Source organism: Pocillopora verrucosa, chromosome 3 (assembly GCF_036669915.1).
Source record: "Pocillopora verrucosa isolate sample1 chromosome 3, ASM3666991v2, whole genome shotgun sequence".
NCBI lineage: Eukaryota > Metazoa > Cnidaria > Anthozoa > Scleractinia > Pocilloporidae > Pocillopora > Pocillopora verrucosa.
Window position 1 is genome coordinate 25,366,923 of NC_089314.1, and position 12,498 is coordinate 25,379,420.

Below are 12,498 nucleotides of genomic sequence, written 5' to 3' on the forward strand. Positions count from 1 at the left end.
TATCAAAGTTGCACTGCTGTAGGACTCCAAACGACCAAAAGTTTAAACCAAACCAAAAGAGAATGATATGTAAACACAGAAAGATTGTAAAGCTATTGTGTTTACTACCCTGATAATAATGCTAAAATGAAAAGCTTTTAAAAAGACGATGCGAGTTATCTCTCATGTTGGCCTCTTCCGCGTATGTTGACAATTTTATCTGCGTTTGTTATGGTGCAATTTCAAGTCAATTACCGTACAGCTTTTTAGCTACCTCTCTTGCTTTGGAGAAATCCAAGGTTTATGTCAACTTTGCACAAATACGATAAGTTTGCATTCTGAAATGGGTTTTGCAAATCTAGAATCAATTAGCAGTATGGAATGATAAAATTAAAAAAAGATTCAGTTAGCAGCGAAGGGAAATCACTATTAAACTAGTAAGTCGTGGTTCACACAAGGTTTAATCGAGGACGCAATGAGCTCCACTCCTGAGTCATAATTACGAGGCGTCAGAGAGATTTTAGCATTAAACTGCCATTAGTTATACCAGAGATACTAAAGTATATAATTATGGAACTACTGTAGTACATGTCAAGTTCCCTTGAGGTTTTTAGGCCTAATTAACGGGCTAAACGATGAAAAAAATCTATTTTTTTTTCTTTCTTTCCACATGGGTTTGATTACGACTACTTACATTTACTCAATTTTGCCAGGTGGGTTGGTTGTTTGATTGAGGTGAATTTTTAGCTTAAAGCACGATATCTATAAATTCTAGACTGCTATGCCAATTGACTGCTATAAAAATTAGTAAAAAGCTGCCAAAGTCAGTGTTGCCGTTGTTCAATGCCCATTTCATAATAAGAGCATAATCATATAGAATATACTCGTTAGTGATTGGTTAAAAATAGAATATACGCTCAGATTGTATCGCTACCTAAGAAATTATTGGAATGACCATAGCTAAATATACTTTTTGCCTGTAGTGCAGGCGTATAATTTTAGATCTAGCATCGCAGCAAAGGCAGCATTTCTTAGGATTCTAATGCCGCTGAGGGTGGAAGAGACAGTAGCCTCTCGATGCCCAGATCAAACATGGCGGCTCAGTGCATGATAGCGAGTTGCTTACGCTATAACTCGTTCTCTCAAACGCTACCCTTTCCCAAGATCTGATTGCTAATTCTCCCCTCTGGCTGCTACATATTTCCTCGTAAATTATTTGCGAGAATTTGGCTTAAGATAAAAACAACTCACACTACCTGATAAGATTGGGTATTCTCATTACATGTGTACTGGATAATGTATGGATATTGTAGGGAGAAGTTACATCTTAGTCACTTCTAGGAGTTAAAGGGTTAAATATACGCATTCTCCCTGTCTATTTCTAGATTTTTTTCATTCGTTATAGAGGAAAGGTATATAGATATAACGATTAAATTCAAATTAACGGTGACCGAAATAGCTATTAAAAAAGGTTAAACAAACTCGAAGGACTACACAGTTCATCAAAATGTGGGCGTTGGTTTACATCCTTCCAGTTTTCTTCAGGAAAAAAACAACAGCATCTGCGATGAAGACGAACATGGAGATAAATCCAAAAGCCTGCGAAGAAAGACAATGCAAACATGTAAGTTGCCGTGGCCCTTTTTTCGTAAGAAATTGGTCAAAAGAGATTCGTTTTTCTTTCAAAAGTAAGACTTAGTACGAGACCAGGTCTTTCTTTAAAATCCCAGTAAACATGATAGAAACATTATCCTGATAAATTCTAAATGCTTTCGAAATTTTTTACCACCCGCCCCAAATAAGCGCCCTCCTTCTGGAAATCTTACGAAATTTCGTTCAGTCCCTTGCTTTTCTCAACATTGGAATGGAATTTGATGAGTGCTGATAAATTTAGAGAACATCGAGTATTTCCATGTGTGGTTTAGTAATGGGGTATCGGATGTACTCCGAGTACTGTATGAAACACGATAATTCTGTCCAAGGAATTTTTTTCTCTTGGTGATAAGTTTTGATTTCCGGATCCTCTCACTAATTTGGAAGAGGGTTTTAATTCATGCCAAACACCATCTTCGTCATCCTATTTATTTATGCTTGACATCTTCGTCGTATTGTAGAGTAGTCTCTTACCCAGACCTTTCAGGGACAAGTGCTTGTATTTCAGTTACAGTGATACGGTAGGATCTGGGTACGAGATTAATTGTAGAGTAAACTTAAACTTACCGCAGCAGCCCTTATTTTGTCAGTTTCCTTAGGAAAAAACCCCAAATAATCTGTTACCATATCAGCTAGCAAGGCAGAACTCAACAGAAGAAGAATTGCTGCTACAACAGCAAATACAAAAACCTAAAATGAAAACATTACGAAATTATAGCATCTGATTTGTTTTTGTTTACGTTGAAGCTTTGACTTTAAGTTTCATTGCTCGATAATTCACCATTATTATTATTATTATTATATGATGTCTTGTACACCTAATGGGATTGGAATACATGCAGCAACAAAGCGGTCAAACGTCGAGCATGCACAAGGGAATCAATGTTTACCAGCCGTGCGCAAAATTTCAAAAGAGAACAAAAGAAACAGCCGCTGTCCTGCAACATATGCGAAACGTTTACGAAAATCTTCAAAGGGAAACAAAAGTAGGAAAAAGGAAAACTTGAGACTCCTCGTAGAAAAAGTTTATATGATTGCAGGTTTTCTGCTGAGTTACCATTTTGTTTTGAGCTTTACAAAGGAGGTGATAAGGTTTTCAAACACCGTTACCTACTAGCTGGTAAGCTTGTTCCTAACACAACCGACATAGTTTTGACACCCAGAAACACGCCACCTAGCCTCAAAAACGTTTGCACATGCGCAGATGCTTGACCTTTGCGTTGCTTGCAGCCAGCATCTCAATGATTATCAACATGACTCTCAAACAGTTTGCAGATACCAAAATCCAATTTGAAATACTGACTACAAGAGTCTATTTATGTTGGCATTCTTTTAGAGCACTTTATATTTCATCCAAAATTTTGGCAATGGCTAAGGTTCATTCATACTTTGTGTAAACAAAGACGGATAGAGAAAACGTTGTCGCCAAAGTAAAAGTCGTTTTTTCTTGACCGCGTTTTATTCTGTTGATATTCATTGGAACAATTATTCTACTCCGTTTCGCCGTACATTGATTGATTCAGTAAAGGTGTAGGTCCAGGATCAGCATTCCAGTGTAAGATCTGATAATCCAGATTGTAAGGTTCTCCTAAAAAGAAATCCGTTGTTGGCTTCTACGACTAAGTCAGTTTCGACAACCTGAGGAGTTAAGTTACTAAACTATTTGAGTCGTGCAGAAAACTTCTTGGGAGCCTGAAGGGGAAGGCTAGTCAGGCGCGCTAAAGACAGACTTCTGTTTCAAGAAAATTCCTAGATATTTGCGTGCGACATATATAGAATATATCACACGATGGAGAGAAGACATGAATTTTACGCGTCGAGTGGCGAGAACAATGCTTCACGAGTGAGCACAACAAACGAGTGAGATATTGATCACTCGCATTAAATAACAAAGATAAGCCACTCGGTTCCCGGATATAGTGGTTGTATTGATTCTAAGAGTGTTTTTGTTCCCATATCTTCAAATTATTTGTTGAATTTTTTTTACTTATTGATTTTGTTGGAAAAAAAGTCATATTTTGTTACTGAGCTTTGTATTTGTGACTTTTCCACTCACCGGGATATTCCAGTCAATACTGAGGTTGATTTTTGATATGATATTGAATGCGAACAAGACAAATACGGCGATCACAAGAAGCCATGACATCACAGTAACAAAGAGGAAGAAATCCATACGTGACTTGCTTGCTATGATATTTACATCAGCAGCTATGGCAAATGCCAACATCAACGTGAACTGTACAGATTTAAGTAAAAGTAAAACTTAGCTTATTGAAATACGCAGGCATAGATTTCGTAAAGCCTAAAAGTCTTAGCACCTACAAACGAAGGAGGAATGTAATGGTGTATAGGGAATACCCCGATTGTTGAAGGGCGGATAACGCTATCTAATGGTTGGATCTCTATCCAGCGCAGTCCTTTTTATTAACACTTATCCGTCAGATAGCCCTTTGAGCAACTGGGCCCTGAGCAATAAGAACATACGTTCAAGTAAAGGTAAGGTTCAGTTAGAAATCGAACCAAATGGCTCGTCTGACCAAAATATTTCCCGGTTTCTCTAACTCAAAATGACCAGGGCATTGCTCCTAATATACCAGCGTTTCGCATCGGTTGCGCTTAACCCTTTGTCTACTTAGAGTGTCTAGTATATAATTTCTCCTTACAATATCACCCCCGAATCACATATGAAGGTAACGAGAGTAAAGGAAATGACCACCAACTAAAGAAGCTCTTGGTTGTTCAACAAATTCTCCTTGTCAATGACTTAGGAAATGTATAAAGAACAGTATGGAGAATATGCATACTGATATAAGGTTGAAAAAGGTTAAGCCTCGAAATCAGTGTCTTCCCATCAATCCTCATTAGTCCCCACCCCCCCCCCCCCCCACTTCACCCTCTTCCGCCTTTCATTCGCTACAAAATGACTTAACACACTTGATGGAAGTACTTACAAATTCAACGATCTTCAGTATTCCAGGAATCGAGATGATATACGACATAGTTAGTCCGATATCTCCAGATGCAGCTCCTCCGCCGCCAGACTTTTCCGCGGGGGCCTCGTCAGATTTAGCTGTGGTATCTGGGTTCTCAGGATCTGCCATTGTTTATCTGTGCTTCTGAAAATTTAAAATTGAAAGATAGGACGTGTTTGCTGTTGGACTTTCTTTACCATAAACACCCTCATAGCAGCCCCACCCTAATAGCAGCCCCACCCTAATAGCAGTCCCACCCTAATGGCAGCCCCACCCTAATAGCAGCCCCACTCTATTAGCAGCCCCACCCTAATAACAGTCCCTCCTTTTTCTCAGATTTAACTAGTGATTTGTCATACGTTTTACACATGTACCTCTCGTTCAAATGAAGAGCAACCTCATCCCATCTCATAACACTAATAAATTGATTGACTGATTAATTGAAATATTAGATTGATTGCTCCCATTTGGAAGCACCGGAAATTAACCAGCACCCGGTCAGCTTATCGTTTACGTTAACTATCACTCAAAGCATTCTTGTTTGCCCCATTGCTGTTGGTTTCAAGTTTACCAAGAGAATGACAGTTAACATCGCCAGATCTTTAGACACTTGGAAATGTCTTTCGCAATAGTATTATGGTCAATTGCAGGTAGACACTCAACACAAGAAGCGAGGTTTAAAAAAATACAAATTTCGGTTATTCTTCTAGGAAAAAAAGAAAGGTACACTGGGTTGAATATCTTCAAGGAACATAGGTTTGGAAATAAATCAAAGGGTTATTGCACCCTTTTGTCAGGTGTAAGACATTGTGTGTAACGTTAACGCTCTCAACACGTCAAGTCGAAGCTTGCAAAACGGCCTCGGAGACATTTTGTTTACCAAAGGTGTCATTAGAAATCTCCGGGAAAAGGTGGACAGTTGATCAGCCTTTTATGGTTTGTTACAAGCCTGATGATATGCATGACTTCTAAATAACAAGTATATATTTCGGGTCCTCTTTTACAATAATTTTTCTGCTTTGCCCAGCGGGGGTTGGCATTTAGTCAATAAACTTGAATGTTATAATAACTCCGCCCCTCTTGCCCTCTTATGAAAGAAAGCCGTCAGCTTTTAATAAACAAAAAAAAATTAATTATTAATCATTAATTTTTTTCCATCCATTCAAAACTTGACAGCATCTTTGTTTCTGGTTTCTCAAACTTTTTCTGGTTGTTCATTTTATTGTTATATTTGATGACCAATGATCTCGTTCACAAGCAAGTTCGCTATCGAAACCGTTTCGAGTAAATGTTCATGAAGTGACTTAATGAGCATTCACTCGTTGAATAAAGAAGGTTTGTAGCTAAGATCATAGATAGGCCTTGCCTGTAATTGACCTGATATTTTTTGAGCCAATTATTAAGTGACAATATCTCGCGTGATGTGTGAGTTAAAATAGAGCGTCAAGTGGTGTTCAAGAGCAATATTAATACCATGCAAGAGATTTAAAACTGATAATCTCCTATACCATTTTTTCCTGCTTGATGGACATACATTAATATCTAAATAATTTGGTTTTATCAACTGAGTTGTAACACTCCCCTACCGGGAAGCACCACAGTTTCTTTAGAAACTAACCCCTTAATTTATTGAATTCCTAGTAAGTGAATTAGGCTTTCTATATAGATGTAATTTTGATACATAGTCCAACAGAAATAAAGTCACTTTAACGAATCCAAAAATAAAATTTTTCTAAATGGCAGGTCAAGTTTGCATGCCTCTTAAAAGAGTTCCATTTTTTTTCAGCTAAGAAACCCTTTGACACTTCTCAGCCATGAATTCTCATCGAGTACCGAAATTACTAATTCAAATGAATCTGCGAGAAACCTGATTTTGTTTTTTATCTTTCGCAGTAATTTGTATTGGACTATTAATTTAAGGCCTGTAATCTTTATTGCTTTTAAAATCCTTTGCTCCACCTTTAAAACAGAAGCATTATCATTTCATACGGTATAGCAATATGAGGCAACCATTAATTTCAAATCAAGTATAATTAATTTTACTGTTTCATCTAAACTTTTATGCTTTATTTCATCCAAGTCACGCACTCTATCTTAATTTCGTATAAGAGATTTCTTTTGCTCAGTTTCTGCCGTTTGCCTCGAATAAGTTTTTCAGTAGAAATTGAATCTTTTTTAAGAAGAGAAAATGTGATGATTGAAATTTGACTGACAAAAATTTCGAACTAGAGATGCTGTGCTTATGAAAATCACTTTGTCAAAAAGAAACGTGACCGAGATTTTCCTAAATATTTTGTATTAGTCCTGCTCTGTTAAACGTTCTTCAAAGCTCTCTCGATATATACTGTAGTACGAAAGCCTTTGTTTCGATTAAATTCTTGTAAAATGAGTTCCCTGTGAACAATTGATTTCCGCGTTGGGAGTTCTTTTGTTTGACTGACTCTTGGTGGACTATATAACTATCAATCATAGCAGTCCCACAATCGACACAACTGTGGATGTATTTTTGAAAGATAACAAATCACATCTACTTTTTGCGCGTTTCACGACAACAAAATGAGCAAATGTTGTTTGGGTCTCAGAACAGTAATGATTAGTATGCGCGAACAATCTGCTACTATTTTGCATATGCAAAATTGAAAAAACGGTTTAAATTTTTCGCTCAACATCTGTTTGAGTTGCTGTGTTCCATAGAATCAATAAACAATCCCGCTTTGAGGAAAGTGCTTCGTTGGAAGAACGTCTTAAAATTCTGGTGTTTTGCGCACCTGTAAAATTTTGACTGACTTCTTGGAGTGCTTTCAATAGCTCAGTTCTCCTAGTTATGAGTGACAATGGCCGCAGCAGTTTTTATGTTTGTTTTTGCTTTTTTCTCTTCTTTGGCTTTAACCGCCGGCTGCTGGAACACTGCACTGATTTCGCTGAAGGCTAATCAGTTCACAACCTACAGAAATCATTAAAACGGTGGAAACTGTGCCTGAATTTAAAACGTTAACAACCAACGCAAAGCTGGTTAATACATTTAGCGACGTTTAATAACGAGGCGAACGCATTCAAAAGTTTTGTTATATTACATCTAAACATAAAATAATTCGATGTACAACATTTCAGGTAACTCTTACCCAAAGATAAGTCCAATTTCTCTTGACCTAGAGCGATTTCCCGGGCGAAGAAGAGGCGAAGATTTTAAGCTTCCAGAGCTGGATGATCATAGGAGCTAGGATACCGTAAGCGTCGCTTAAACAGCGTAAACAAGAGTGAACGCCTTCTTTTAATTTATGCAGTTGATTAGAGATCATTCAAAAACGTGACAATTTTAATGATGCTGACTCTGGGGAGTCCAAATAAGTAGGTTGGCAAAGTTTTTGCGAAAGATCCTCGTCAACAATGCACTACTAGTTACCTAAGCAGCCCATATGATCTAAATTTTCCATCGTTACTCATGTTGTATTCATGTCAGAGCTGTTATTAATAACATTTTCGTTAATGTAATTCCTTAGAATATTCTAAATGGAAAATTCATTTTTTTATTCAAGCGTGGAAAGAAAGTAAAGAATAAGCAAAGGAAAGGAGAACAAATCATGCAGAGAGTTGATTCTTTTCGATGCGAATAAAAAATTTAAGCGCAACAGGAACAAAAAAAAATTACTAATTATTCATATCCAATGACAGCCATTGAGAAAAAATAAGTTGACATTTATTGTTTCTTGTATTCAACAAAAGCTGTATTTCTTTGTGATCTGAAAGTCAAATGTCGATTAGCAATAAAACTAAAATTGATTGAATTCGTTTAGTGAGATTGTTTGGAAATGAAAATTATTAACTCATCTCAGTGATCTTGCGTGTTAGGCAGCCCGCTCAAGGCCTGAAAAACACATTAACAGTGGTTGCTCGGCCAATATCATCGCGTTACACTTTGCGTTACAGGTGTTCATTTATAATGTAAAGAGAAAAAGTAGGAGGGGGATTGGGAAGAGCAGCAACCAATCCCCCTCCAGTTTTCTTCTCATTGAAGTTCCTGTCGCACTGTTATCGTTGCCTTGGCTATTTGTGACACGGCTGTTCGATTTTGAACAGTCTAGACTAATATTTATCGACTTAGAATCTAATTACTGAGAAACAATATCAACAGGTTAAAAAGCTGTAGTGGGGAATAGGTAAGGAACCCACACTGACGCTTTCCTCTTCCAGCATTTGATATCTCAGATCCTCACGAGCACACAACAAAGTCATATCTCAGAATGACTAAAAACAACAATCAATTGTTGTTTTATCTTATGGACACACCTTGATCAAACTGACTGGCTATAAAGCTCTTTCAAACAAAGAAGATAAACAAACTTATTCATCAGAGCAAACAGAACGTGACGCTCGATTTCTGGGCCGATAGTACACAATCGGTACATCAACATGAGCTTACATCAGTACTAAGTATCCTATTTCCGACACTACAAAGAGTCGAAATTTTCGGAATAGAAGAACTCTTAGCCGAGCAAAAATAGAGAAGCGAATTTCCGAAGCTACTCACTCCTTCAAAAATGAATTGTTACTCCCAGGAAGATCTCCACTGGAGTATTTTCTTTAACAGGTTTTCATAAAAATTCCTAGAGCATTGTGACTTTGGAAATAATGATTTTCAAAAGAGGGATTCGCCTAAACTGTTAAATTTCTCTTCATTCTTTTTAGAATACTGTACGCCTATTTTCCACCATAGCCTTCCTGAATATCTTAGTGAAGACCTCGAGCGTGTTAGTAAAAGAGCCATGTCAATAATCGCGCCTTATCAATCAAATAAACAATCCCTAGATGGCTATGGACTCTGTACTCTGCGCCAAAGACGCTTTGATCACTGCTCTAAGCTATTCGGTGGCATCACCAATTCGAACGATCACAGTCTCGCCCACCTGCTCCCCCCACGTCATCAAGGCTCATATAGCTTGAGAAGCAAAAGAACTTTCAATCTGCCGCGATTTAACCGTTTTAAAAACTCATTCATCGCGGCTATGTGCCAACGAGTAAATAGAATTGTTTAGTAAACTGCAATGCTCGTAGCCAGTAATTTGTACAGAGCACTTTAGTTATAAAGAATCCCCATTGTAAATATCCCTAGTTTTAATTGTACTATATTTATATTGTAAAAAATTATTCAATCCAGCCTTTGGCTGCGAGTTAGTTATTCCTATTAACGATCAACTTTCAACTATCAACCATCAACTAGTTAGCGCTACCCGGCAATTTAGTGCGCAAAACTTTTCTGATTTCAATGCAAGCTTGTTAATTTACCAGTTAAAGGTACAAAAATAAAACAACCATAAATTGAATATTGAATATGAAAGCGGCTGGTGGGGAAAAGTTGTTCAATTCGTGTAGCAACATTTGGTAACAGACGATGTCGTGTAAATACCTCGTTGTATTGCGATGTGCAACATCATCTATAACTCTTACCTATAGATTTCTTCGCTTTCTTTGTATCTTTTGGTTTAATTTCCGCCTGATGAGAAGAAATGGTTTGAGTTAGACGGGACTTGTTGTTATGGGTTGTGGTGTCAAAAGCGGTCGCTAAAACAGAGCTAACAACGTTTACCTTGAAAGCTTTGCAATTGACAAGGGAGTGTCACGCAATTAAGTTTCCGGCTAGAGGTACGCCCAAGGAGCACTAGTGACGAGTTTCTGAGTCGGGGATTATCGGAAATTGTCGGCAATTGCATTATGGCGGACTATTCCATTAACACCATTCGCGATTTACCACAATCAAGCGACTTGATTGAGCCGGACATGAACACTATAACATGCTTTACGTATGAAGAATACATTATTGACTTTAAATCAAGGAAAGTTCGCTAAATTTTGTGTGGCTGTTTCCTTTACCCTCGTCGATCTTAAGTTTCTTGCTCAGCAGAATTTTAGCCTAACACTGTAGCCGCTAAGACCTACGCTTTCAAAGGTAAACAAAACTTATGAATTGTATCGCCACTATAATGCACTTGTCACAGTGCTACTGGTTAGAAAGATCTCCAAAATGAAATTTCTATTGTCTTGTACCTCTAGCCGGTAGGATCTCAGAAGGCTTAGAAAATACTACCGACTGGAAGTAAAGTTTGCATATTCAGTCAACTTTGCCCAATTGTTGCAACGTTTTGCTTCGCATTTTACTTTTTCTGCACCCCAAGTTAGTCTTACACTCCACTGAATCACTTTTTTCAAGAATACGTATACACTTATTCATTTTTTATTTGGTCTTGTACCTCTAGCTGGTAGGATCTGAAGGGGCTTATAAAATACTATCGGCTAGAGGTACAGCTTACATACTTAGTGGACTTTGCCCAATTTTTATGATGGTTTGCTCCACATTGGACTTTTCTGCACTCCAAAATATAGTCGCACACTTCTTGGAATCACTTTTTACAAGAGTACATTTACATTTATTTTTTCTTAATTTGGTCTTGTACCTCTAGCTGGTAAGATTTAAAGAGGCTTAGAAAATACTACCTGCTAGAGGTACAGCTTGCATATTTAGTCGACTTTGCCTAATTTTTAAACGGTTTGCTTCACATTTTACTTTTCCGCACTCAAAATTAGTCTTACACCCCTTTGAATCACTTTTTTCAAGAATAAGTATACATTTATTTATTTTTATTTGGTCTTGTACCTCTAGCTGGTAGGATCTTAGGTGGCTTAGAATAAACTACCAGCCAGAGGTTCAGCTTGCATAATTAGTGGACTTTGCCCAAGTTTTTTAATGGTTTGCTCCACATTTTACTTTTTTGCACTCCAAGTTGTAGTTTTACTCTCTTTGGAATCATATTTTTTAAGAATACATTTGAATTTTTGTTCTTTTATTTGGTCTTGTACCTCTAGCTTGTGGGATCTCGGGAGGCTTGGAAAAGAATACCAGCTAGAGGTACAGCTTGCATATTTAGTCAAATTTGCCCAATTTTTACTGCAGTTTGCTCATTTACTTTTCTGCGCTCCAAATTAGTCTTACACTCCTTGGAATCACTTTTTTCATGAACACATTTACATTTTGTTCTCTCTTATTTAGTCTATAACCTCTAGCTAGTAGGATCTTAGGAGGCTTCAAAAATACTTGAAGTACAGCTTGCATATTAATTGACTTTACCCAATTTTTATTACAGTGTGCTTTGCATTTTACTTCTTTGCATTCCATTTTAGTCCTATACTACATTGGAATCATTTTTTTCAAGAATATCTTCTTGTTCCTTGGTCATGCACCTATCACTGCTTATTTGATGGCACAGCACACAAGATTTGAGCATCAAATGACTCTTTATGGGGAATCCGCTGAAACTAAAGCAGATATTATTAGGCAATAAGCAAAGGGTTTCTGGTTGGTGTTCAAATAAGAAAGGTTTGATTTCTTTTTAATAATAGCAATTTTTATTAGAAAATACAATAAATAACACAGGCACAGGTTAATCTCATTTCAGTTATATAATTGTATAAATTCTGTATGTATAGTAGATGACTATTTTCTTTTTCAAGAATAACTTGCCTTAAGGTCTTCATGCACTCATACATGCTGTTAAATATCATTGAAAATACAAAGGAAAAAAGCCAATATGGTGAATGAAAATCAAGTTATCCTACGACTACCTAAAGATGAATTGATTTTAGCATTTCAGACAATGGTTGGCCTTGTCAACAGTACTTCAAATCAAACAAAAATATCATGAAAATAGAGACTGTTTCTTTCTACAAAATTCCACTCATACTTAAGCAGATTATTACATGACAAACTTCTGTAAACCTAGTTGACATGTTCAAGTCTAAAATAAATTTCGAGTCAAATTAATCTAGAACTGATTATTTATATTGGAATAAATCCACAACTGAAGAAAATAAAAATCAGGCTAGTTTAAAATTTATTAACTTG

General features: G+C 36.9%; 1 protein-coding gene across 2 annotated transcripts; it reads right to left on the reverse strand.

The window, feature by feature from the left end:
* Positions 1–421: 421 nt before the first annotated feature.
* On the reverse strand, positions 422–10,188 carry LOC131800292 (plasmolipin-like). Of its 2 annotated transcripts, none has more exons than XM_059117976.2 (5): positions 10,050–10,188; positions 4,584–4,748; positions 3,689–3,868; positions 2,200–2,322; positions 422–1,578 (listed from the first exon to the last, which is right to left on the reverse strand). In XM_059117976.2, the coding sequence occupies exons 2-5, from the start codon at positions 4,731–4,733 to the stop codon at positions 1,501–1,503; spliced, it is 531 nt and encodes a 176-aa protein (XP_058973959.1). In that variant the 5' UTR covers positions 4,734–4,748; positions 10,050–10,188; the 3' UTR covers positions 422–1,500. The 2 variants fall into 2 exon arrangements, with proteins under 2 accessions (XP_058973959.1, XP_058973960.1); XM_059117977.2 differs by lacking the exon at positions 10,050–10,188 and adding an exon at positions 7,727–7,886.
* Between the last annotated feature and the right edge of the window lie 2,310 nt (positions 10,189–12,498).

What these genes read in the sequence shown, in the direction of transcription:
- LOC131800292 (XM_059117976.2), bottom strand. Translation starts at nt 4,733, where the DNA reads ATGGCAGATCCTGAGAACCCAGATACCACAGCTAAATCTGACGAGGCC. An exon ending in TACTGAAGATCGTTGAATTT is followed by an intron (nt 3,869 to 4,583) that starts GTAAGTACTTCC and finishes AAATCTGTACAG; the next exon opens with TTCACGTTGATGTTGGCATT. An exon ending in ACAAAATAAGGGCTGCTGCG is followed by an intron (nt 1,579 to 2,199) that starts GTAAGTTTAAGT and finishes CTTTCTTCGCAG; the next exon opens with GCTTTTGGATTTATCTCCAT.